At 41.0% G+C, this 27,811-nt stretch overlaps 1 protein-coding gene across 10 annotated transcripts in view; it reads right to left on the bottom strand.

Annotated features, from left to right (window-relative positions):
- Positions 1 to 24,554, bottom strand: part of GARNL3 (GTPase activating Rap/RanGAP domain like 3) — a 56,077-nt gene extending 31,523 nt beyond the window's left edge. For 2 of the 10 annotated variants that reach the window (XM_064468395.1, XM_064468400.1), the window contains exons 1-10: positions 24,294 to 24,551; positions 9,896 to 9,965; positions 7,089 to 7,163; positions 5,558 to 5,657; positions 4,974 to 5,092; positions 4,085 to 4,149; positions 1,595 to 1,658; positions 1,304 to 1,330; positions 829 to 904; positions 105 to 203 (exon numbers count right to left, since the gene is read on the bottom strand). In XM_064468395.1, coding sequence (XP_064324465.1) covers positions 105 to 203; positions 829 to 904; positions 1,304 to 1,330; positions 1,595 to 1,658; positions 4,085 to 4,149; positions 4,974 to 5,092; positions 5,558 to 5,657; positions 7,089 to 7,163; positions 9,896 to 9,965; positions 24,294 to 24,367 — 769 coding nt within the window. In that variant the 5' untranslated portion in view covers positions 24,368 to 24,551. The other 8 variants (XM_064468397.1, XM_064468398.1, XM_064468401.1 and 5 more) reach the window with 7 other exon arrangements.
- Positions 24,555 to 27,811: the final 3,257 nt, after the last annotated feature.

Genomic DNA, 27,811 nt, shown 5'->3' with positions numbered 1-27,811 from the left:
TTGGGATTGTATTATTCCTACAATATATACAATATGCACATGCAATAAGCAAAAACATTTGTATTGCAGCCGCCCCACTTTTTTTGCTTCAGATGAGTTCTTACTTTTAGTGTCCAGTCCTCCTCTGTAGCCTGTCCAGCCTTTCAAAGTAACTGTGTCACCCAAGAGAGACAAAAATCTTTGAAAGCTTTCACTTCCAGTTTCTACATGTGGAAGGGAGAAATATTACAACAGAAAAGCACGTGTAGTAATAGAACACCTGTAATAAAATAATCAAAATACAGGAACGGGTCCTGCTTCCAGGACATGAACACCAAAGTTTCAGCTGAATTAGTTTCTCCTCATGTCATCCAAGCCTTCTACCTTTACTGAAACAGCACCCCAGCCTTGCAGAATAGGCATCATCATGTGACATTAAACAGTGACTTCTTTTGCTAACTCCAAGACACTGTTCAAGTGCATAGAAGAATGTGATCATGCTGCAAAAACATAAGAGTGAAAGAACTAAAAACAATAGTGACTTTTTGCAGGTAACATGAGTCACCTCCTTCAACTGCTTCCTTTTTTCTAAATCTTATGCTGCATGTTCTATTTCTAGAAAAGAAATTTCAAAATCTTCCAAGTTGTAAAAGTACGTTCCCTACAGCAACCTTTTGTAGAAACAGAAGATTCTATGCTGCAATTTTTCACCCAACGCAAACATGAAAACCTAACAAAACTACTGTTCACATAACCATCACCTTCCTTCTGGCTTCCATGTGTAGGCACTATCCTACATTTTTTTTATTCGGACAAAAAAAACAATTAACAAAGAGGTGAAAAACCCACCATTGCTGAACATTTCATCATCTGTAAGCTGCCCATCCTTAGCATAAAGGACTCCAAATTTAAAATTCACAGATCCCTGAGAAATAAACCCAAATATTACATAATAAACAGGCAATCAAAAGACCTAAAATAATTCTTTCTCTAAAGACTTTTATATATGTACCTTTGTATATATCTTACACATGAACTATACATTTCGTACCACCTCCATTACATGCTCAAGTAGCAGATACCTGGATACCTAATAATTTACCTTTGATCACAGATTATGATTTTTATTATATACTAAGTTGGTGATCTATTAACATGACAAGTTGGTGCTTAAAATTATTTTGATCTCATATGTTGCAAAAAAATAGTATTTCTTTTTACTGCAATAAGCAGTTGTCACAAGCATGTTAGTGCAAATATTTCAAATACGAGGCTGTATTCGTTGACCAAGTCTGTGAGCTGGGAGTGGTAAGTTTATATTTACCTCTTGCTCTTCAAGAACCAATAAATCCTGTAAACAAAACAATATCTTTAGCACACTGGTATTAAAGATAACACATATAAAACTGTAACATCCTTGTATATTTAAGTTTTGTTTTTAAGTGGGCAGTTCAACTGATAAACACAGCTTACTTTGTAGTATCATGTAACCCTACTCATCATTATTATCCTGCTACTGAAAGAAATAAGCAAGTAGCATTTACACTTAATTACTTATTTTTCCAGAAAGTAATAACGAAAAGCAAGTAAACAAAAAAAAGAAGTCACCTCCTACCTTTTGTATCTCAGGATGAAAAATTTCCCTTGGGCTTTTCTCAAATTTGTCAAGATTCATAGCACTGAAATGCAAATTAAATACTGCTTTATGGAAGGGCAAGTATACATTTCAACATTGAACCACTAACCGGTTGCAGTTAGAACTGGTTACAAAAGGAATTGTTCGAAGAGACTCTCTTATGTGGAAAATTTTCTTTCCCACAATATGACCCTTAAAGGCTTCCTAAACTTCTTTTGGATTTTAAAACCAGAAATTAGTAAGACCCTGTATGGAGATCAGGTTTAGATTTTCTGTATGGTGTTCCATCACTCTTCACTTCAGCTTTATACATAATAATTGTGAGCATTTTAGGAGTACTCAATAACCTATTCTATTTTGTAAGCTTTTCTTCTCTCTATTCTAAAATAACTCAAAGGAAGTCAAATGAAAAATGAGCAGTTCAGCAGCAAATTGACATGACAAAAATCCACAAACAGAAAAAAGTCAGTCAGCAGCAAGATCAACTGCCTCAATAAACAGAAATATCTAATTTATAGCATTTTTTCCTAACTCGTGTTTCTGCATTTACTATTATTTTTGCCCAGCTTTTTCCCCTAGCACTAATTTATAGAACTGTGCCGCATGTCACGGAGTGCCAAATGCAGTCTGTCTGGGGCACAGTGAAGCAACAGGGAGGTCAAATCTTATGCACCTTTCCATCATTGCTTATGCTAGATCACAATGCAGACAGGATTTGCTTTAGTTCCTTTTGAAAGGGATTAAAATATTCCAATCAATTTAAAAAAAACAAGTTTGTAAATGTAAGCAAAATTCTTTAAGACAGGCTGTACCTAGACTCACACTGGCTGTGAACAGGGTGAAATGTCAAAGGAGTATCAATCAGGCTCAAGGAGGGAAGGCTCAAGGACTGTAAAAGCAAAAGAAAAGTCAGGGAAGAGATTTTAGTCCAAGCCCAAGGAAGCAAAAGCAGATGACATTTATCCAGCTGATCACAGGTGACACAGACCCTGGGAGAAGTGGGGAACAAGGTCTGAAACAAGCCTGCATTTTCCTCTGTAAAATACTGGAGCATCACAGGATGGAACATGATGGTATTTTAGCAAGAGAGTTATGACCCTAGCTAACAGAAGACAAAGTTTCTCCACTCTGGGATGCCTGACCAAAAAGGTAAATGTGGGTAAGAGTGGAAGGAGAGGCTGGGTTAGAAAGGGATGTTAGGACGACATATTTCAGTGACTGGTAGGCAGGCATGGGGGGAGAGAAGATGCTAATGCAGGTACAGCATGCAGTACTGGCAACTAGGAATTCTATTCAAGCCAGCGCTGTAGGAGTTAGAAGATGGGACTTTAGCCCATCTTGATGAATAAGATGAAAGAGATCTCAAGGGTTTTCAACTTACCATCTTGACATGGCAAACCAGAGCCACAGCCCAGGAAATCAGAATTAAGAAGTGAGGCTCAATGCCTCTCTGAAATTCAGTGGTCTGGGACCTCTGACAAATCTTGTACAGTTGTAGGAAAATCCAGATCTGGTGGTACTGACTTCCCATCACAACACATGCCCTGTTCCCAGAATTCTCTTCTCACATCGGAACTGGCAGTGTTATCCAGCGGACCAGCTTCAACCAAGCAAGAGACAGTCACTCATACTGTATACAGATCAAAGGTTCTGAAGATCTGCAGATTGCCTATTTATCTGGTACACACTACCTGCTCAGTAAATGAAGGCACTTTCTGTGGGTTTCTAGAAGAGGAAAAAATCCTTACAGAAGATGCGTTTGAAGACGACGTCAGTGAGGGATGTGAGAAAACACACCACACTATTAGATCGTAAAAACTGCAGATTAAATTTGAATTAACACTTTGCAAACAGGTGCTCTGACATTTCAGCTGATTATAATGTTGAAGGAAATAGAAATGATGTTGGGCTTGCTCACTTTATATTTTCCCCTGTCACAAAAGAGGCAGGACAGAGTATGAGCAAGCCCATACAGACTCTGGCTGGGGGAAGGAATTTTCTTGGCTTCACTGGCAGTGTGTGTAACACACCCATAGTGAGACTTACATGGAGACAATCAAGTGAATAAATAATTCTTGGTTTCTTCCCTGTTTGCTTTCTCCTGCTAGGACCACGTAACAACCACCCCTCTAGTCAAAATCTGTTGTTCCTTAGGTCTGTATACTGTCTATCTAATAGAAAAAGATATTTATTCTCACCCACTGCAGTTCCACTTAGCACCTGTTTTCCAATTAACTTGAAAATAATCCCTCTGCAGAAGAAAAAGTGCTAAGAATTTTTCTCCATTTTAAGTTGTCACTTTGTCTATTCCAGAACAGGCTTTAAAACCACGTTTTGCTGCCTTCATTGATTAAGGTTTGTAAACCTGTTTTATAAATCTATCATGAAAACCATGCAACACAAATTCTGAATTACAGGAAAAGACATAGAGACAAATATCTTAACTGATAACTTATTTTAAATACGTACCTTAATATAGATTTCACTGATAATGTTTTTGTGGGACTATAAGGGAGACATATTTTCTGAGTACCCTAAAAAGAAAAAAAGCTAGGAGATATTACAGGACATAGTGACTTTTTTCTGTATATACAAATAGGTATATGAATAAAAACAGTTAAGTTAAAAAAACAAAGAACAAAACCACACTAGTTTTACTTAGCCATATTTAATACTGGTTGGGGGATGGGGGGAAGAAGAAAAGCTGAAAAAAGTCATGGATGGTGCAAAATTATTTTTTTTACTTAAGTTTTGACTACCTTGGCAAGTGGTATGAGGGCTGCTGAAACTAGCAGACATTACAAACTATTTCTTTTAAAAAAAAAAACCAACCAAAACAAAAAAAACACACCACAAAATAAACAACAACAAAAAAACCCCATGCATCATTACAGGAGAGTTTTAAATCAATTGGGTGGATAAAAGGCTTTTATGGAACATTAAGTGAAAAAAATAATTCATTAAACAATATTAGTGAAACCAGTATCACACCTGCCTATTTTCTTAATGTTGTATAAGCAAATCCTAAAAGCAGTATGAAGTCGTTGCCTAAATTCATCGGAGGACGTAATTAAGAACAATGTAGGCAATATTTCTAAAAATAACAGAGTTGCAGGTAAGAACAATTACAAATATCTGCCATCACAGATTTCTGTCAAAGTTTAGTATAATGTTATCTACAAAGCTAGCTTCGTTTTATCTACTATGGTAGAATTATATGTTCTTATTTTATACAGTTAATATATGTATTAAATACTGAAATCCTGAAGAAAGCAAAAAGGTGTATGATAAATATATCCAAAGCAAACAAGCAAACAAAAAAAAAAGTCAGAGAAGCAATTAAGTGTGTGTTTCTTACTGTTTTTCTCCAGAGTATTGAATGGTATTGAGGAACACGCTGATTATTTTGGTCAGACAGTACAACAGACAGAAAGAAAGGGTTCTTCTCTGCATCTGTACCTACATAATTTTGATGAACTGTAAGGGAAAACCAAGAAGCATTATCAACCGTAAAGAATGCACAAACACGCATTTGCATGTGGACACACACAGACACAGATGTGTATAAATATATAAATATATGTATGCATATGTAAAAATATATACTTATATACATAAACGACTATGTATTTATACACAGATGTGTTAAAAAAAAAACCAAAAAACAAACCAATAACCCAAGAGACAGGTACAGCCTTCAAGGCCAAGAAGGGTTTCAAAACATCCCTTTTCGGTAGCAGGGGTTCCACCACTTAGAGGAACCAATCCTCTGTCTTCAGGTTAAAATACATGAAATGAGAACTTGTTTCCCATAAAGGAGAGAAAATGTATTAATACACCAAATTAATACCATAGTTTTTCCATATTTAAATAATAGCAATTGAAAGCTACATTGCATTTTCCTTGATCAAAACTTCAATCTATTTGCAAAAAGGTAATTACCTTTCCCTAAAAAATATTTGAAATACCATCTTGTATGATACTCTGGGTTTTCCAAATGCACGTCTGTTCTGTGCCACGTACCCGGAGTGTAGTCTGTATTCTGAAATAGAATTGGGAGCTGTTAGATCAAATGCCAAGTGAAAGAGGAAAAAAAAAAAAGGGGAGAACATAATATAGACAAAAGCCAGTCAAGAGTGGCTGATTCGCCAGAAGTTTTAGTTGTATACTGTTTTTTAAAAAGCAAAGAATGATTCTGAAGTCAGTTGTTGTGCAGCTGAAACTAAACTTTCTCCCTCTCCTTTCTTTTCCCCCCTCTTTTCTTTCCAAGTAACTACAGTCTTTTCCTATTGTACCACCGTTACAGGTAATAGCTTAGTATTCCACTGAAAAGAAAATATTTCCACGTGGAATTTGAAGACCAGTGCTTATAAAACTTAAAAATTAATAAATTAATAAACAGAATTCTGCCTCCAGGTTTCATTTTCTCAGTTCTTCCCAAAATAATCATCAATGACTCCTCACTAGACCACAGCACGCTCTGGAAGTTCTTCAGTGTTGTTTACGGATTGGCCAGTTAAGGTAAATTCCCAAGCATCCCTCAAGTCCTTTTCCACTAAGAACTAACTTATGCAGAGAAAAAGCCACTCTCCATATCCATCCACCATGTGTCAATTCATCACTCAGAGAATCTTTCTGTGATACAAGCTAATCAGTTTTTGAACTGCATGAAACTGAACTAAAAAGACTGTGTACAGAACATGACCCCACAGAGAAGCAATGCAGAATAGTTAGATTGCTTTAAACTCTGCACCCAGTGCTGATGTAAATAGATGATCAGTAATAGTTTAATGTTAATATTAGCTCAATACAGGTCTTCTGTCCTTCAATATTAAGATATTTACAGCTGAAAAAGTTTTGCAAAGGAAGATAAAAATTGAAGATAAGTAGAAACCTAAGTGTCACTGGAATTGTTGCAGGAACACAGTGCGGGTTTAACAGCACAGGAATCTGCAGGGAATTATGCTCTCAGGCTCCACTTGGCTTCTTTATCTCTTATTTAAAAATAAGCACAGCTGCTAAAAGACAACTAAGGGGGGGGGGGGGGGGAATGAAGCTATAACCTCATCACACCAAAACTTAAAATCACAAAAGTTAGCTCAAACATAGTAGTATCATCAGGACACCAATATAAAGTAACGAACTAGAGACTGCAAAGTGTTATTCAGAGGATAAGTATTTTTCTTCTAATGTGATCAGGTGAGAAAAATGTTACCAAAGCTAAACAAAATACCAGCTCTTCCCTTGAAAAATAAAATTGTTGAGATTGCATACTCTTGAAAGAAGAGCTAAGCTAGACTTTGGGGAGAAAAACCCGACCATCTCCCTCCTCTCAGATTCTTACATTCTCGTATTTTTAGCAATTTTCAAGTCCTCCTTCTTAGTAATTGACTGCAACTACATCTTTCAGTGGTAAGAATAACTGAAGCTGAATTATTTTTTCAGCTTTCTATGAGTATCTTTAGCCACTTACCTCACCAGAGGAGCCATTTTCCACACGGAACCGTCCAGCTCTTTGAATGGCTCCATCAGCATCACTAGATATAAGCTATAAGAGAGTTTAAGATAGAAGTTCTATTTCTAAAAATAGCCATATGATCAGCAATCAAAGCTTACTACAGTTTCTTCTCCCAGGCATCATATGACTACCCACAGAGAAGGGATCAGCACAGCTATTACTAATTTGACTACAGATTTGGAATGACCCAACTATAACTCTAAGGAGGCATAAACAGGAGAGGAGTTCACCCTTTTGGTAGATCCCAATACTAATCAGAAATTCTCCTGTCTCAGATTTTAGCTGCACCAACACACAGAATGCCTAGAGAGGAACTTGTCCTGTTTCCAGAAATTGACATCGAAGCTTGCTCCTTTCAAAACAATGGGTTTACAGGCATGACGATTCTTCTCTTCTCAGCTTTGCTAAGCCTAAAACTCTACCTGTTGGCAGTATCACTGGGACTAGCAGTCTTTTACTGCATTTTATTTGTTTCCAGAGACAGAGAGCAGCAAGAATCTCCAAACATAATACTCAGTGACAATACTGAACAATGTAAGGTAGAGGAGATGTCCTGGTCTGCTTCCAGCATTAACATCAGAAAATATGGTTTGTTTCCAGTTGAAGACTTCAACAGTTTTGTGAGTACTCTGGGAAGACTGCCTGGTCTTTTTATAGGGGAATCCAGGGATTCCCAGAACACCGAAACTATCTTTGTTGTTAAAACAGCTCTTGAGAAGTCAGTAAAACATAGGATAACATGACAATTCTGGCATGTTCAGCAACACTGCTTAGGATGCCTACAAGAGAAGAGGAGGAGAATATTGACAATGATATTGCATGTTACTCTTCTCAAAACTGTAAAAAATGAGATTGTGACATATCATACCAAACTTATGAAATGGGATCTGAACAACAATAATGCAAAGGTATATCATTCCTTGCTTCCCTCTAGCAATCCATGTTATTCCAGGATAATACTTTCTCCATTTACTTGGTGGAAGAGTTATGACAACATTTTGAAGTTCTCTCTGCTTCTTGCTTTGAAGTGATCTGAGGTCATGTCAGAATAAACTAACATGGCAAAAACTCCAACACATCCTGGTGCCTTGTATAAACTGTAAGAGAAATTATGTGGACAACTGGTCTTATTACACCAGTGGGAAACACATAGGAAAAAGTGTTTAGGGCAGAGACAAAGTAATTGTGTTGTGATAAATAAAAGGTGGAAATAATTGAGCAATTGAGATGCTGCTGTGGAAGGTTCAATATTAAATATTTAGAAATTTAGAAGAGTAACACACACCATTACATATTTGTACACCAAAATACAAAAAACCCCATGCTTTCATAAAATACTAGCAGAATTATAAGAAAACCAATCAAAAGTCAAGACCATTTGTGTGACCTTACTGTAAATTTAAAATCACCAATAAATTTTTCTTTTCCAGCAAAAGAATCTGAGTATTAGTAATGACAGAGCCTCTTAGCAGAAAGCAGTTCACTTGGGTTTTCGATTAAAACACCTCATCCAATAGGTGGAATGTATGGAAAGGAAAAAAAAAACCCCAAACCAACCTGGTGTTCTTGCAATGCAACTTCCAGCAACTAAGCCATCAATTTACACCAATTTTACACACATATTACTAAATATACTATCCAAGAACTTTAAATTATAACTATAGCTAGTAGAAAATTAGGGATTTCTTCCCACAGTAAGGTAGTTGGAGTTCAGTTTCTTTACCCCTCCCTACTTCTGTTTTCCTATGGTTAATTTTTGTAATTTAATTATGGTCCTGTACACAGAGTGATGTTACTTTAACTGCTGGCATGATGTTATTTTCACAGTGGAGAATAAATTTATGTATGAGAAAAACAAAGCACCAACTTAACCTTTGAATTTGAAGCAAATGCAGAATAACTGAAAGATTTTAGGGAACTGAGGGGGGATTGAAGACTGAGGGGGGATTTCATCAATATTTATAAATATCTGAAGGGCGGATGTCAGGACGATGGGACTGGACTCTTTCCAGTGGTGCCCAACGCCAGGCCAAGGGGCCACGGGCACAAGCTGGAACACGGGAAGTTCCCCCTGAACATGAGGACAAACCCCTTCCCTGTGCGGGTGCCAGAGCAGGGGCACAGGCTGCCCAGGGAGGCTGTGGAGACCCTTCCCTGGAGACATTCACCCCCCGCCTGGACGCAGTCCTGTGCCCCCTGCTCTGGGGGTGCCTGCTCAAGCAGGGGGTGGGACAGGGAGATCTTCAGAGGGCCCTTCCAACCCCCACCAGTCTGTGATTCTGTGAACAGTTTTCAATATCCTTATTCTGGCTAGTTCTTTTACTTTTAAAACATCTCCCACTACTCTGAGGCATGCACACACAAAATCAGATACACACATATATATGTACACACATGAGTACGCACACAGTTTTTAATTCATATAATTGCAAGTACCTCATCAAATACTACCCTAATATTTTGCAGTCTTCAGCTTACAAGAGGGAAAAAGACTCAATTTCCATCAGGGGATTAAACACAATATTTATATAACGCTTCCTGTCCCATTATGATGAAGTATTCATAAATAAGGCAGTAAAAAGATTTCCTAGCACAGGTCTAACATATCTATTCTGAAGCCTCTTTTATTACCCTATAACTTGCAAGTCCAGCTTAGAAACCACATTTTCCAAACTAGTTCCAATTTTTCACCTGGAAATGAAAATTATTTGAGCTCTGCATTATAAGCTGCTAAAATTAAAGGACAGGCTATGTAAACTTACAAGCTCCACAGATCCATAATGCTTTCTGCTAAACTCTCCACGTCTGCAACCCAGATCTTCAGAGACAGAGCTGGAATAGAAACGCTTCATCAGTGTACACAAGTCAACTAGCCTTAGTTCTCCTGCAACGCTATTCCCTGCCATAATCAAATATCATTCCTGCTTAACAAGGTTTGCAGTGCATAAACTCGTTACTGCAGGGAACAGTCCCTACAACGTGCACAATCTGTAGCAGCCATTGCAGTCTGGCTTTCATATTACCCCCAAAGGAAAAGAAATGTCTGTGTCCTGACTGGAAGCAAAAGCTATGATTAAATTAAATATTTGGTCATGACGTGATCAGAGTTCCAAAGTGGTGGTGGCTTACACCACATTTTAAATTTGCATTTAATCTAAGGGAAGAAAAACCTACAGTAAATTTAATGCCTCGAACAGGATGACTGCACTATGCTCATTAAGCTCGTGCTTAGTACCTTGCTACTGTTTTTTTCGGAGTCTTTTTTTTTACCCTACACACAAAGAGAAACTAAACAATTACTTTATTTCATAAGTGTAAGGAAAGAACAGAATTTCATAGGTTTCCCCCCACCAACCTTAACAAAGATAAAATTGTCAAGCAAGCAAAAGTAATCCTGCAACATGAAGTTCAAACTCTACGTGCATTATCACATATAATCTCATACCGTCACAACACATTAAGCACATCACCGTGTGCTTCATAAGGTCAAGACAGATAGCAAACACCTTTTCTACCTATAAACACTAAGCCTCCTGCCTTTGCAATAGGGATATACATGTTAAAAATACATGCTTAATAAAGATTTAGATGCAAATTTAACATAATCTTTGACTACCCAGTCTGTACCAGGGCTAGCAGCTCAATCCCTCCATCATATTCCAAACTTACAGTTCACCCTTCAGTCAGGAGTAATGAAAATAATTTAATTTTATGGAAAACCACCAAACAAAAGAAAACAACAAGAAACCCTCTGTCTGGCAATAACAAATTTTCTGAGAATTCTCAGTACTGTAAATTGCAATGTTACATCGATAAACAGGAAATATCTAAATTTTAATGCAACAGCCTCATACACACTTCCTGACTGTAGGAGATACTGCAACACTGGACTCAAACATTTTAATTTTTAGACAGCTTTCTATCTGGATTTGTATTTATAAGTACTTAGCATTTATTAAACATGATTCTTATTTCTGAGTTCTGTCCACTTGGATTTCGTGTCATTACTCAAGGAGAAGGAATATAAACAAGAGGTATCTAATAAAAAACTCACCAAAATAATCCTAGTATTCTCTTCCAGTACGTAAATTATGCAGGAAGGATAAGAACATGACAATAACAGTAATTTTAAATGACACAAACACTGAAGCAGGAACGTTAGCTGCTGCAACAACAAAGCTGTGTTTCTAATTTCATGTGAATAAAACCTCCAGATGACACTACTGCTTCAGGTAACCTATAGCATGTACTTTCTCGGTCAGCTGCCTTTCAGCAAGATCCCTTGTCACACAAACACATCTATACTGCTTCCTAAGCAAAAATGACCATATGCAGGCAGTTTGACCCCTGAAGGAAAGTGAAGCCATAGTCTGCGTTCCAACACCTATGGGGGCACATACATGCCACAGCAGCAGTAATATGAGTGACTTGAGGAAAACTGCCTACAAAAAATGAGGCTAATCCACATTAGATGCAATTTTTACAAGCTCCAAATAATCATTCAGTTGGAAGTGTTCTGTCCTAAACACAAATACAATGACTTACGCTTTCAGCTTGTGGTTGCTGGCACCACTAACTTATGTTTGACTGAGGACAGTTATTACTCTTAACTTTCCAGAGAATCGGCATGAACTACCTTCCAGGAAAACAGTAAGTTCCCGTATCAGGAATCTGCACAGCAGAAATGGAAAAAGTCTGTGATACAAGAGGAAGTTGGGCTTGGGTTCTGATCTAAGAGCTCTTGTCATCAAAGCAGCTACAATTTGATCTTTCTTATGATGTGTTGTTTGTAGACATAAGTATTTCAGAGCCTTAACATACTTGGGGTGAAAAAAACAAATGTTAAAGCCTGTTGTTCACACAGCTTGTACTCTAATTGAAGTAACAACAGTAACTCCTCCTTTTTCTCCACAGCAAGACAGAAAGCAGTTGGAGGAAAAATGAGAAGAGAAACAGTATTAAAACCTTAGAGACACAAATTACAAGTGAGCCACAGTAAGAGTCAATTCCAGTGAGTAAGGCTACTTCAGGCTGCTACCTTAGAAAAGCATGCCCGGAAGACGGAATTTTCAAAGTTTGCAGCAGCACATCCCTACCTATCTTTTCACATTTGTGACACTGAGATTTTTCAGAGCCTTATCAACTGGAAAAAGATGAAACAATCTTAATGGAGACTAACAGAAGAAACTGTTCTTAAGTCAGTAAGTCTGAGCATCCAGAAGTAGGTTCAAATCTTAAGCAATCACACACCACGAGGACTTCATGTCCAATACTTTTATACACCTACCACCACGGCTGTTGGACCTTTGAGTGAACCTTGCCATGCAATACGGCCACGTTGTTGCACAGAAGTTGTAGCGCACCACACTTACAGCTGCTCCTTCTGAGGCCGCAACACAGACAAGATGGCCCAGAGTAGTGAAAAGACCGAGTGTACCTGTGACCTGCACATCTCAACGCATCTTCTGTTACAGTCACCTTCTACTTCATGTGGTTCTGTAGCATTAATCGACACACTCACTTGAAGTGTATCTGGACAGCCTCTTCTCATCCTACTCTTACATGCCATTTACAAGAAATCATGCATGTTTTAGATTTTATTGCAAATGCATCATCTTCCATCTTTGCATCATCTGAGGAGAAGTATTAAAAAAACCCCAAACTTTACTTCAGTATGGTTTGCAGCAAAGAAAACTTTTGAAGCTATTACTTGTGAGTTCTCATCTTTTCTTTCAGAAGGAAACACATAAATCTGGCTAACAAATTTTCTCTGCAGTTACTAAGAGTGAGAAACGTAAAAGTATTTCAAGATTAGCATCTATACAGATGAAAAGAAAGACATCGGATTTTCTTTTCTCTTCCAGCTAGAACAAAGAGTTCTGAAGTTTTGTTTTGTACAGGCTGAAAGTGATCCTTTGCCATTTCACACATCTTGGAGAGATTTTAGGAAGCTCAGATAAAACCTAGGAAATAATAATACATCGAATGCAATTTTTAGAGTTCCTGCATTTTGAGATACACATTAAATTTGGCAGTGGTTCACAGAACAAATGGAATGCCTCATTTGCAATATATTTTAAGGCATTGTGGGTCTTTTTCTTTTTTCTTTTTCACTTTTACAGAAAAATCAGGTAATGCTAGCATTTTCTTTGTGTGCTACTTTTGTTCTACAATATTCATTTTTGTGGCTAGTGTGCTAGTTGCCTTAGAAACCACTGTAAAAGCAACTCCGATCAATGAGCACTTGTCACCATCAGTACTGGTGGCAGAATGTTATGGAAACAGCAGTCAAGAGAAATTTTGCTGTTGCTGAGCTCTGAAATTCAGTCTTTGATCAAAAGAAATGTATGTAAGACAACAATTCAATGAGCGGGTTAAAAAAAAAATCCAACCACAGTCAGTAGTACAATAAATCTTTTCAAGCCTTGGGAAAGCCAGGTCACTGTTTATCTGTCTGACATCTGGACAACCCCAAACATAAATATAATACAAATTAGAAAGTCACTGCAAAGAGCATCTGGCCTACTGTGCTTTGAATGGAACCATCTCTGCCTGGATAATTTTTAGAGACTTTCATCAGTCATGTGATAGCGCCACAAAGCAGAAGAAAAAGCAAGCTGAGGTTTATAAAGCTACTTTTCTGCCTCGTGGCAAAGCTAACCTCAAAATGCATGAAACCAGAGGAAAATGTCATCTCCTGAATTACCTGCATAATAAACCCAGGGAGTTATGCGGGCATTTTAGAACTATCTGCATACATACAAACTAAGTCCTATACCTTAATTTGGTGATATTTCAGCTGAGTGAAAGTCAAACTCTATCAGGGAAAGCATGCTGAGATCTGAGCACATTAATGTAGCAGAGATAACAAAATCAGAAGCTAACAAAAAAGCTTTAAAAAAGTAAAGTATGAAAAGAGGATTCAAAACCAAACATTGTATAACTAAGAAACGGATATAGGTGTACAACACATTAATGCACTAATGTAACAAAATACGGGTTATCGAGCTAAAGGAGGACACAGTGTGAAAGCCATTAATTTAGAAATACAAAAAGTCAAAGTGTATATTAAGATATATGCCTGGCAGCCCAGGTAAAGAGCCTACAAAGCAGCGTCCAAAACATAGTGGCAAAATTAAGAGCAGACCAAATACACTGCATTGAAGAGGCAGGCTGAGGTACAAGACTAAGATTATTAAGATACATCCCAACAATAACTACGGCAGTAACATTTCTCAACCAGTGTCTCACAACAAAACAAAAGATAAAGTGAGGTGCAGAGTTAAGTTTGGGTTCCACCATATTTTTTTTTTTTCCCTCAAGTTGGAAAAGATGATTGTCCTCCACACTCTATCAGGTATACTCAGTATTGCTTCTGGCAAAGTTCTGGAGGCCGATTAGCCCAAAGAAAGGTTCTCCATAAAGACTCCCTGATGTCCGTGAGAGAAAGAGTACTGAAGGAGACCCTCTGATCCATAAACTTATGGTTTACCTGCACTTGCAAACACAAAGCTCTTCACAACGGGTGTGAAGTCTACAAAACTATGTTTCTATCACATGCATGTGTCCTCTATTTCAGATTCTCAAAAAAATTCTTGATCTAAACAATCCCAGTGGGCTTATTAGACTTTTTGACTTTTTTTTTTTTTGCATTTCCATGACGACAAGCCATAAAATAGCTGCCTTTAGGAGGCACTCCAGCATACTCCAACATTCCACATTTCACCAGCTTTGCTGGCCACAGAATGACAGGGAGGAAGGCTGGTTTAGAGTTCTGCCATTGCACGATAGACACAATAATAAGCATGCAGACAGTAGCCATCAGCAGTATGCATAAAATAAGGAGACAGCACTGTCACATTCTGCAAGGAAAGTGGCAGAGGCTTCACACCACTGTTCATCAGGTCTTAAGAAGAGTTAACGCAATACCACAGCCAGCCTTCAGAGCAATCCCACTGTCACAGACACCTATGGCGACACAGGTGAAAGAGAAAGACGTGATATCCACCCATGCCTTGTAAGGCGAACCCACAGGACTCCATTCCAGCCCAATTACCTAAGGTCTATCCCTGCTGAGGGTACAGAGATTCACAGATGCAGTGAGATAGGGTATATTCATCAAATGATGCAGAGAAGAACACCAAGAGCAAGCAAGTCTCATGGGAGAAATAATCTATTTTTGTAGACCATGCGATATAGATGGAAAATGCAGACAAGATCAGGAAAAGCATAAAGAACAGTTTGTGCACCTGAAATGTTTATGCTCCTGTCCTCTCCACAAACTACATTCCAATAATTTCAGGAAATACATCATCTCACCACAAACCACACCCTTTGGTATAAAAAGCATTTTTCTGACACCGCTTTTGCTATTTCAACAACAGGAGTGTATCTGAGGAAAATGCCGATGAAAAAAACAGTGTGTTAATATTAATATTCTTATCCATTTGCATCCCAATTCGAAGTACCTAAAACACACCTAACTTTCAAACGCGCTAGCAGTCCTTTTAAAAATCAGAATTATACCCAATAGGTAATCTCTGCTTCTTCTCAACCTAACTACTTCATATCACATTTCTACTTCACATTATACTTGTCATCTGCTTCGTATCAAGTACTTAAAACAGAATCTCACACCGGCATAAATGCTACACAGACATGTGAATGTTAAGCATCTTAGGCCCAATTTATGTATAGGGAAGATTTACATTATCATTCTATTTGCATAAGCACACATATTCCCCTATGAATTCTAGCCTCCATAGCTCTTTGGCTCTCCATTTTTGGTTACTACCAAGACTTGTACAGATCAACTCTCTGACATACCACATTATTAAAAAAATATGTTGTGATTAAATTAGCTTTTCTTATTAATTTTCTTTATTGGATTACATCCTTCCTCAGTCCTGACCTGATCTACACCAGAAAAACACTGCTGCTCCAGTTATGCCAGTTTTAAAATAGTTTTCATCCTATTAAGATAAACTGCCAGCATTTAAACACTTAGGTTAGTTTACCAGTGGCTCAGACCAGTTGGGCTTAATTATTTAAAATTTACTAATATTGCCAAGTGTTTTAATACAGATGAGCCTTCCTTCCCATCCATTAAAAAAAAACACAAACCAAACAGGTTTTACCCATTTGTACCGCACTTAGACTATACTCTGCCTCCCTCTCCCATTTGTTTGGGAACGCGGGTGCTGTTCTGTAAATGTACAGCAATGAGGAAGAGGAAAGAGGAAAGAGGAGCAGCTTCCTCCCAGTTCAACAGAAGCTCCTACAAAATTTAACAGTCCTGAAAGTCGAACAACAAAGCAAGTTTAAATATATTTGCTAATCTAAACTCGGGCGTGTATTTTTAGGATCCTAATGTCAAATCACAAGTTTTATGTGTTAGGAGTTTGACACTGGAAAACGTTTTACCTGGGGGGCGGGGGGGGTAGTGGCAGAAGGGGGTGAGTTTGCAGGTTGCACTTGTGTGATCACAACGACATAGCCTGCATGCCTTCTGGGCTCTCCCTTCTCCTGACCACCTAGAGCTTTACTGGCCACTATCGGCTAAAGTACTTGCACTGAAGAGGCAGGCTGGGGTACAAGCGCACTCTGCAACCAGGCACTCGCAGCTGCCACCCCAGCGGCATCTGCCCGCAGGAGCGTAACGCGGAACAAGCTGCCAAATCGACCCTGAAGGCGCTCGCCTGGCTCCGCCCACGCCACCCGCAGCAACCCGAGGGATGGGGCTGCAGCCCCAGCGCTCCCGCCGCACCTCCGCGCGGGAGCCGCCGGCGCCGCCCGGCCCGGCCCGGCCCGGCTCCGGCGGCCCCTCCAGCCCGCCCCGGCCGGTGGAAGCGCAGCACCGCCCCTCCGCCATCGACAGCGCGAGCCCGCATCGCGCCGCGCCCGAGCTCAGCCCCCGCCTCCAGTACCGCTGAGTGAGGCCGAGGAACCGGGTGGAGGCCGCCTCTGCACTGCTCAGCTCCATGCGGGCGGCCAGCCGGAGGCCTCACCCCTCCAGCGTCGCTCCCGCGGCTCCGTCCCGCGCCGGAGAGGCGACGGGAGCTCCGCGCACACATCCCGCTACCCGGCGCACGGCCGCCGCGCGCCCGCCCCGCCAGCCACTCAGACGCCGCGCCCGCCGCCGCCAGGGCCCGCCGGGAGCTGTAGTCCCGGGTTGCGAGCCAGCGGCCCGTCCTCCGCAGCCAGGAGCTGCGCGCTGCGAAGCGAGCGACGGGGTCTGCGCCCCACGCAGCGAGGGGCTTTATCCGGCACCGCCCTGAGGGGCCGGGCCCGGGGCAGCACCCCCGCGAACGCCGGCTTGGTAAACGCGGGGAGGTGGGGAAGCTGGCTCCCGCGGAGTCGTGATGTCGGAGCTGGTTGCTATTCAACAGGAAGGCGCAAAAACTCTTCGCCAGCTCCCCATCCACCTGTGGTCTCTGATGCATTCCAGGAATCAGGCTTAATGCTACTACCGTTGCCTCAGTAAAGGCACATAAAACGTTTTCTCAACCTGCTCACCTACAGCTCAGAATCTTTACAAGTGCAGTCCTCTCACACACCGACATTCTCTGTCACGTTCAATCGCAACCAGCCAGCCAGCAGGGTGAAACCTTACCAGGCAAGTCGAAAAGTGAGACTGCACGTGGGCAGTCTTTGGCTTGCCAGCCAGCACCAGCCCACTTCGTCGCAATTGAGCCTTAAACCATCTCCACCTGTGTGACTTCAAAAGTCTAACACATAACAAAATAAAAGCGCTGTCCATTGTGTGAGGCTTCTCCCCATTTCCTACTGTTACACAGACATACACTATCGTTCTCTACCTTTTCAGGAAGTAAATATAGCTTGCGCTTGTCATATGACATAAACCTTCGAGGTCTGAACCCCCACGTTGGGTATCAAAGCATGGCAAGGTGACCAAAAGTAGTGTGACCGTGTAAGAACTTATTTTAAAACATTTCAGTAGGAATTGAAACCAGTATTACCATCAACTATTACAACTAAAGATGAAACAATATTTTGCTAGAGTAACAACTTGTATCATGGGTAATCATAACTTGGATTAATGTATTCTGTTCAGACAGATTTCTTCAGTAATTTCAATCGCTTGTATGTTTTGTAATGAACTGCACTGCATTACTGTGCATTATTAAATACTGCAGCCATCCATGTAGTAACTGTAATGAATTACTCCATTATGTGATTGTGTATATATTCTTATCTTTCTTTACAACAATTATTACAAAATAGCAGCTTCAGGTAATATACTAAAACTCTACTTTGAGGTTTGAATTTAATGAAAAGCTTCCCTAGTGTTGAAAGACAGTTCAATTTCCAGAACTCATGTAATTCTGGGCCTCTCTGCTTATTCTGTCAGCCACTAGAAAATGAAGAGTGATACAAGAGGGCAAAGGTACCCATTATGCAGAAGAAGCCACTAAAGACCAACTTCTAATAAATGCTGATCCGCGCTGGACTCAAGTTGGTGATGTACCACTGAGGAATTCTGTCAAGCATTATCCTTGCTTTAAAAAATTCAGACGATGTAGAATTATTAGAGCTTATTAGAGTTCTAAATTAGAATTATGTAGAGCTTATTAGAGTTAAGACCCATTTGGATCTTCTGTAAGTGAAATTTCCGACATATTGACACCTGGGGGTAGCTTCATAATGGAGCATCTGGCAGCAATTCTGACTGAGTCTGCACCCTCCGCCAGTTCTTACTTCTCCTTCTATGTCACAGCGTCAGCCTTTGCTGTCAATTCTGCCATTGTGTTTCAGGAGTCACACTACCAGCTGCTCAGTAAAATAACTTGGGGTTAAAAAAAAAAAAAGTATTTTAAAAATGGTAGGGAGAGACTTTTTGGCTAAGCAGGGACTTAACGCGATACAGCTGGATTGTGAGTTTAATGATAGATTGATTTGAGCAAAGTGCAAGCATGAATAAAGTGATCAAACGCATTTGGAACCCAGCATACTATTATTCAGAACCTCATGTCATCATGTAGGACTACCTACAAGTTACATGTCCCACAGCTGCTCAGTTTGGCAAACGGCGCCTCAGGTCCAAATCAAACAAATTATAGCCATATGCCCAGCCTCTCACCAAAAACCTGCAGTTATTTCTAGAGAAACGTATCTCTGTCCCCAGACAGCTGATGGTTGCATCTAAGTCTGTAACACAACATTCAATAAGCAAAACTTAAATATGCTTTTCCCCCCCCAAGTTTTTACCCCCAGCGCTAAAATACAGTGAGAACTCCATGCATGGGGCACTCCTGGAGCAACATCTCTTCCTGCTTTCTCCTGCACACTGCCTTTTTCCTCATACAGATTAACTGTGGCCTTTCATAGTTCTTCCAGCTAGAAATAATGCCATCAAATTTAAATCAGAAACATTTAACAATTTTTTTAATAATCTTTGTTCATTAACTACATTATTGTGCTTTTACTCAATGTTAAATGTATGGACATGGGTTAACCCTCTACAGTCTGTCCCCTGACTACACCTTTGTTTTTAAAAATTAAATCTAAAAACCCCTATGTCTACAGGCAAGAAACTCCAAGAAGATAACTGGTTAATTACAGCAAACAGTGCCTTGTACTAGTTAACTGTATCACTAAATATTGTTTGTCATTTTGAAGGGTTATCTCCCATGCATGGAAAAGATCTTCCAGTTTTGGAAATCAATGGAAATAATGGATTTTAGCCCAGTAGAATAACACACTGTAAAGGATATCTTATTTGTTTGTAGACTACCTTTATAGAGCTCATTACATCATAACTTAAATGTCCAAACACAAAAATCTGACCATGTGCCAGTTGAAAGAAAATTTCAGCTAAACTCAAAGCTCAGTGCTTATATACCAAGAAATACCCTAACGAACATAAGTATGCATACCCAGTAAGAGAACTTAAAAGGAACTTCCATACTAAAGAAAAAAAAAAAGTATTTAAAGACATACCAACAATAACCCCTACTCAGTATTTTGCACTCACCACAACTTTCCTTCTCTCTAATATCTGGATTGCTTTACAAGATTGCCAAAAATGAGGCTTAATTTCTCTTGTTCCTTCAGAAGAACCTACTTCTGTGGAAATAATGAAACAGAAAGAACCTTCCACTTAAAGTACTTAATTTCCACTTTAATGCAGTTGTATTTACCCCATTCCTCTTCCCTTCTGTGTGGTAGGTATAAAACAGAGTTAATATGAATACATGCACTCACTTAAACCTAAGTATGCGCTCTGCGGTGCCTCTCCGTCATTCTGAAGAATACCAATTTTTAAAACACAACCACTCTTTCAAACAGCAAAGAAACATACCCTGCTTCTGCACAGATCTTAGCAATTGCAACAACAGCTTTTTCTCCATCAATGTCTGTCTCCTGAAATGGAAAGACTGAAAAAGTTCCAGGCCTGTCTTATGCCATACTGAAGTTTAACAGCACGCTAAAATTCCAGCCAGGGTAGAATGCAAACACAAAAGCCTCTGCATGAAAAAGAGCCACAAAAATTAAAGTTTGCAGTTTGGGGTTTTTTACGCATTTGCAAAACCCAAGCATTTCTGTAGTATGCTGTGATTTCAATGCTGCAATAAATCTTGAACATGACAAAAAAACCACAATATTTTTTACACAAAGGGCTGCCTCCCTTACACCATGCTGTCTCCCTTACACCATGCTGTCAACAATTATTTGGCCATTTTCTCAAAGAACAAGCACACAAAGATGGAAATGAGAAAGGTAGAAGCAAATTAAGAAAACAGTGTCTAAAGAGGTATGCTGCAAATACATTGGCTTGGTGCTGTCTAGCTAAAATTTGGGATTCCTGTTGGCAGCTTTTCGCAATGATAAATGTTTCTAGTATTCTGTTGCAGGGTGCAGCATGTCTCTGCAGTAGGAGGCTGGCAGACACACAAATAGCAGAACTGCCTTAGCTTTATTTGCACCTACTGCTGATTCTGTGTCAAGTTCCATACTTCCCCCAAAAGAAAAGAAAAACAACACAATACATAAAAATTTATTTTATAAGCATATGAACTGAGAAACAGAGAGAGAATATTTAAAGCAAGGGACGGAAAAAAAGCCCACAGCCTACAAACCATAAAGAAGAAAGTGTGAGAAATAGAATTATGGGAATATTAAGGAAAATAAGTTAATCACTGGAAAAGATACAGGATGGTAAAAACCTGAAGGTTCATCAAAATAAACCTTTACTTTCTTTGTTTGATTTCGAGAATTACATCTCCCTTCATCTGCTTCCACCTGTGTAACAGTATGGGTCATTCAAATCCATTTTGTACGGATTATATAAAGACCAATGAAGAGCTCAATTCACCAGACTAGTGGTATCTGTACTGTCAGTGATTTCAAACAGGGCTATTCTCCTCTCAAAACAAAGACTCTTCATCATTACTTTTATTAAGGCATTGTAAAACAAATTTACTTTCTAACAAACTTAAAGACAGATGAGATCCTTAGCACCTTGCTGACAAGGAATATGCTTTGAAAATGATTGCAGACTCTTAGACAGCAATACAGCTGATCTATTTGAGCCTGACAAGTAACACTACGATTAAGATTTCAAAATAACTCTATCAATCCATTTTATCTCCTTGACTTTCCCAAAAGACCACAAACTCACTTTCTGTGACACTTTAAAAGGATGAACTTTCCTTTTATAGCAAAACCATTTCATAACTCTCCACCAGTGATGTATCTCTCATGTTCTTCAGGGGCACACAGTACAAACTACTTACATAAGATACAACGATCCAAAAAGAGAATGTATGTTTGATTTCCTTTTATTAGAGAAAATCAAAACCACTCAGCTTTTTCACAACTGGATAGCTACAAAAAAAAAAAAAAAAAAAAAAGACAAGTCTAGAAGCAAAGTTCTCAGAAGCAGGCTAAGCCACAAAAATCGAAGTTTGAAGTTTGGGGATTTTTAAATGTTTGCAAAAGATGTGATGAGGTCATGAAAACCCTGAGTACATACAGGGCTAGAGTAAGATGGCTTAAGTTCTATTTAAGTCCACATAGCCTGCATTTTCTATCATCTCATTGGTTTTGGTCCTTTGAATATATTTAGCTAGTTAGGGACTTAGGTAGAATTCAGACCACTTGAATCTCAACCAGAAGGTCTGCATGACCGTCCACCCAGACGTCAACATTTCTAGTGCACAGCCAAACTTTACTCACTGTTACTACTTCCCAGCTTTCCCATTCACACTGTGCATTCAATGGGCCTGTGCAGACCTGAAGAGGTATGGGTTGGCCACTACCTGCGCAAGCCTGAGAATCAACATTCAGTGTAGCATACTTGCCATCCCTGAAGGCTTTCGCAAGGCCTAAGTTCAGCCTGCTTGCAAAACAACCACACAGAATGAGAGACAAAGTACTTCATATAAGCTCTTAAACTAAATAGATAGATAGATAGATAATTGGCTTGGTGACAAAATGGATGAAGACCTTAAAAATTACAGTGGTTGGTGGAGAGGAAGTAGGAAAGTAGTTTAGGCTTAGTGAAACAGATCTTCAGAAAAACCTACAATACTAGCAAGGCAAGGGACCCAGAAGGAGCAGACCCTCAGCTGCTTCTTACTACCCTGCTGTGCACCGATCATTTAATGGATTGTAAAGCACAACATAATTTCAGCCATCTGCAGAGAGTTTTGTGTGGAAAGTTCAGTATGCCTGCAAGCAGCAGAAACTAGTCAGTTCAAAGACAGCCAAGCAGATAGGTCAGATTTGCTGTGGAATGCTGCTCTCAAATCAAGATGCCACACCAGAATGACTTCCATTCACAATATGCAACTAAAATAGTGGGCTCACTTGGTGACTTGCCTGCCAGATGAAAAGCAATGGAATTCAAGACGCATCTAGACAGCATTGTACTGAATACTGAGGAAAAGCCAGTTATCACAATTTGTGCACAGATGAAATACTAAAATAAAAATTTTACTTAGAAGTAAGAAACTAGAAGTGTCACAAATAACATTCTCTGAAGTGTAGTCTGCATCGCACCTGACACCAAGCAGACAGGCAGAATCTCAGTGTGCAGTGGAGAATTTGGTACATGAATGACAGTTTTGCCTTACTAGAAATGAGGGAAGGCTTCTTGCAATGACACAGTTGATGCAAAGAGGGGTGAGAATCTGACTAAAATCCAATAAATACCAAACCAGAATGCTAGCTGTTAGGAAAAAAACCAACAACCAAGGGCAACTCCAACATGGGGACAAAACTTCAGTAAGTATTTTTAAGAAGACTAATGCACTAAATATGTAACTTACAGAGGAAAAAACCATGACCATTATACTGTATTTCTCCTGGGGGTTTGGGGGAGGGGGAAGGTGTATTACATAGCTAAAACCAAATTAATTATCTTCTAAACAGCACCGGAAACTTCACAGGATTGACTGAACTCCAGCTATTTTTGCAGGTAACTGGCTGAGCCAGTCATTTTCATAAAAACAATTATTCTCGGTAATTAAAATGTTTTAAATACCTCAGTAAAGCAGTGGATCAAGAAAAAAATAGATACCAGTTTTTAAGAAAACGATAGAATGCCTTGCTTTTTAAAAAATTATAAATTTCCCAAGTAGAACAATTAATCTGTACAGTTTTCAGTTATTTTTAAGGCAAAGTTAAAGGACAAGAATTTCTTTTCCCACAGGCAAGACTTTCTTAGGTCTCTGAGAATACGTGCGCATGCCTATCTGTACACATATGCAAAAATGTAAGTACAATTGAATATATATAGAACACAGATGTCAACAAAAGAAAATGTAGCCTTATCAAGGGTTGAAGGTTCATCCAGACCTCATCCAGAAGAGTTCTTCAGAGACTTTCTGTTTGTTGGTTTATTTAAGACAAATCTCTGAAGTCGTTTTCTCTCTTTTCTCATGTTTCAGGGTCACCATCAGGTCGGGCAGGCCGCCGCCGAAGGACGAGGAGTGCACCTCGTCTCCCCCTCCCAGGCCGGCGGCTTCGCCACCAGCCGGCCTTGCTGCCCCTCCGGAAGCCCAGCGGAGGGGCCGCCCGGCACCGCCGCGGCCGCGGCCCGCCCGCCGCCCGCGCTCCCGGAGCGGCGGTGGTTCCGAGCGCACCCCGCCGGCCGAGCGCCCGCTTCTCTCGGCGGCTCCCGAGCCAGGTAGTTACCAGAGGACTCTCAGAGGCGCCGGGCACCAGCAGCAGCTGGCGGTGAAGCTGCCCGGCACACCTGAGAAGGGCATCAGGACGCCCTCCCGCCGCGGCGCCCCCACGCTCCCGTCGATTTCGGCGCTCCCCTGCTGACGCGGACCAGGCGAGCACACGGTGGCCGGGGGTGCGCTGCGACTCTCCCGCCCCCTCGCCCCCTGCGCTGCAGCACGGCGCCTCGGCAGCCCGGGGGCCCTCGGCAGCGGACCAGGGCGCAGGCCGCGGTGCCCCGGGCCGCGCCGGTCGCCGGGTCCTAGAGCCCGCGGGTCCGTGGCGCCGGCGGCGGAGAGGGCGCAGCGCTGCCTGTTAGGCAGCTCGAGAGCGGGAGGTGAAGCCATGCCCTGTCACTGTCACTGTCCTGGCCAGGGTCAGTTTCCCGATAGCTCAGTCCCTCCAGTGTATGGACTTTTTAAGAGGCCATGATTTCTATCCTGTCTTGGCTAGACACAGCTTTCTGAGCAGTCAGAAGGTCTGACTGCAAATACCAGGTGCTGTGGCAGTTACGTGCCAGCATTCGCTATGGAGGAAGGGCTAGGGCTCCACGTAGTGCACAACTGTAAGTGGAGTAGGGGTCACAGAGAGCTGGGGAAGTGGCGCTGGGTGGCTGGTCTTCCTAGCTCTCAGATAGATGAGAGGCATGCGTCTGGTGACAGTGTGCTGAATGGGCAGCGCCCGGGCACAGTGGCAGATGGTACCCTGGCTTTCCTTCTCCTGTGGCAAGTGAGAGGGTGGCAGGTGAGAGATGACTGTTCGTTCCTCCTTTCTGTGTTGGGTGCGTGCATTTCATGCCAAGAGAAACACTTCGAGCATTGTGGTCTCAGTCTGTGCTGCAGTTTCTCCGAGTACCACCATCTACTGAAGGCTGGAGTTAACTGGGTACCTAAGTGAGCCTGACCGTCCTTGGGGGCTATGTGACATCCTGGTAATGAAGTGGAGCTGGAGGAGGTGAAAAAAGCAGTGTAGAGCCAATCTTAATTGTGAGAACAATTACAGGCCTTGGAGTAGGGATTGGTTCTGGGAAGGCTGTGCAATTGCCTGGCTGCTCGGTAACTTCTTGCCTTTTGCAGGTGCTAATGTATAGCCTGGAAGTTGAAGGAGCATCACCATTGGGAGCTCTGTAGAGATCTGTGGCCAGCCACAAAAGACAAGCTCAGAGTTGCACCTTGGCCACAGCTAAGTCCTGCAGCTGTGTTGCACACGAGGGAGGCTGGACGGGTGGAATTTGAAGGGTTTGAGACCAAAGCTGAGTGCAGGTACTGAGCAGGACACATATTTGCCAAGCAGTGGCAATTTGAGTGATGTGCCAAGTGGTTAAGCAGCTTGAACTACAAATGTTCAAAATGTGGGTAACAGGCTTAAAAAAAATACGATTTTACATCATAAGAAGTACTTCCCCAGCTGCAGTGTTTTATCTTTGTTCTGTGAAGCATTTTCTGGCTAGTCTTTAGGGTGGGATTTACTGGCCAGAGGCAAAAGTTTTAGAAGTGCTGTTAATGACTCAAGGAGGAATATTACCAGTTGTCACAACTGCTTCTCTCCTAGCAGGTTCTGCTTTCCTTATGGAAGGGCTGGTTGCTGGTAATAAACGTCACTGTCTCTGGATGTTTGCCTGTGGAGCTGAGAGGACCCCAAAATATTAAGTTAATTGTCCCTAATGCAGATGAATTAGTGCATATGGTGTTGCAGGTGGGTTCAGTGGAAGTACATTCCCATGCGGATCTTGTTCTGCTGTAGATAAACTTTTAAAGCTGTGGGCAAAAATTCCTCAGGTTCTCTTTACTGTTTTCCTGCTCATATGTGCTTTGGTGTTTCTTACTTAAAACTGAGGGTTCAGAGTCTGTCATTTATGGTTTATTTTTTAGAGTTTGTAGCTGAGGGTTGCTTACTTGGGTTGTGGTTTATTTTGTGAGGCTCAGTATTTTTCAGGGTTTATAGTTTACTCGTTTACTTATCATGCATCGGAATTTAAAATCTATCATCATCCATATACTTTAAAACCCCCAAAACCATTTTGGTTCCAAGATTTGAAGTTTATAGCTTAGATTCAGTATTGATGACTTACAAAAATGGAAATGTCTAAATCCTAAGATAATAAACTGTAAGCCCTGAATGCTAAACAGTAGGCTGTGAACCCTTCTGTGAGGTTTGTAATCTTCTCCTGTGCTAACCAGGGTTCAGCTCTGTGCTCTCACGTTGGGTCTGGATTTGATATGGTGCAGTCACCTCACACAAAATCAGACTGCCAAGGTAACGTGAGCAAAGCGCTGTGAAAATTTCTTGTGGGGTTTTATTCTAGATGCAGAGCAGAGTACAGACAGGTGAAATCAGGGCTTTTTCCCTCAAATACCAGAGCTGGATCCTACCCCTGAAGGAAAAAGGGTGTGGGTTTGAAAGCTACTTAAGTTTCTTGCCTCATTGAGGGCAGGAGCAGGAGGCAATCCTTCCCTACTGGACTGATGAACTGTTTGCATCCCAAGGAAGTAGGGGATGTACAAGGCATATGCTTTTTCCTCTGTTTCTTGTAGGTGCTGCATGCAGTCCTGGAGGGGCAGAGCTGCATGCTGATGAACAGTCCTAGGAGGTGAGGATGTTGGCTGGATTGAGGTCAAATTGCAAAGTAGCATGATGTAATTTAGTAATGTTTGTGCCTTTGGTTTTATAAGTGTGGTGGAGCACTGTCCTCAGAAGTGCAGAGAGTATGGGAAGCTGGAAAAGTCCTTGACTAGTATAAGCACTACTCAGCGACACTTAGCAGCTAATTAAGAACAACTAAAACATCAGTGTGCCATCAACACTATTCTCATACCAAATCCAAAACACCCTATACCAGCTACAGTGAAGAAAATTAACTCTATCCCACCAAAACCAGGACACAACACCAGCAAAAGTGTTTACTCTTTAGGCTAAGAATATGTTCAGAATCTTATGAATTGGTCTAAATACTGATTTTACATGTTCAGGTCACTCTAGCTTTTAAAAGGATGTGTTGTATTTTGAGCTGACCTGTTTACCTAGAATCCTGCTTTGGCTCAACTATTATCCTATCCCTTATTCTGGCTGAATTCCTCCATTTTATTCTGTGCTATTTTTAAAATATGCTGAAATATAGTTGGGATTCTTGGTCTTTAGATGTCTTGTTGCAATCCTCTCGTGATGCTAAACAGATATGCTCCGGCCGAGGTTTGCCTGCTGGTCCTTAAGCATTCTGAAGGTAAAGGACCATCCCTGTGCCTGGAGGCTCCTGGCTCTGTCTCCAGTCAGTACCCTGCAGGTGTGGCTGCGAGGGCTGTCTGGTGGGGAGAGTCGGGGCCCACAGGGACCAGGGGTGTTTGTCACCCCGGGGAGCACGTCCCAGCGCAGGAACAGAGCGGGAACGTGGCTGAGCAGAGCCTGAGCAAGAGATGTGGCACCGTCCTCTGGCACGCTCCTGCTTTGCCATGGGGCGGCTGCCAGCCTGCGGACAGGAGCTCGGGGTGCTG

Source organism: Phalacrocorax carbo, chromosome 18, assembly GCF_963921805.1.
Source record: "Phalacrocorax carbo chromosome 18, bPhaCar2.1, whole genome shotgun sequence".
In the NCBI taxonomy this organism is placed as follows: Eukaryota; Metazoa; Chordata; class Aves; order Suliformes; family Phalacrocoracidae; genus Phalacrocorax; species Phalacrocorax carbo.
This window is presented reverse-complemented; position numbering and strand designations above follow the sequence as displayed.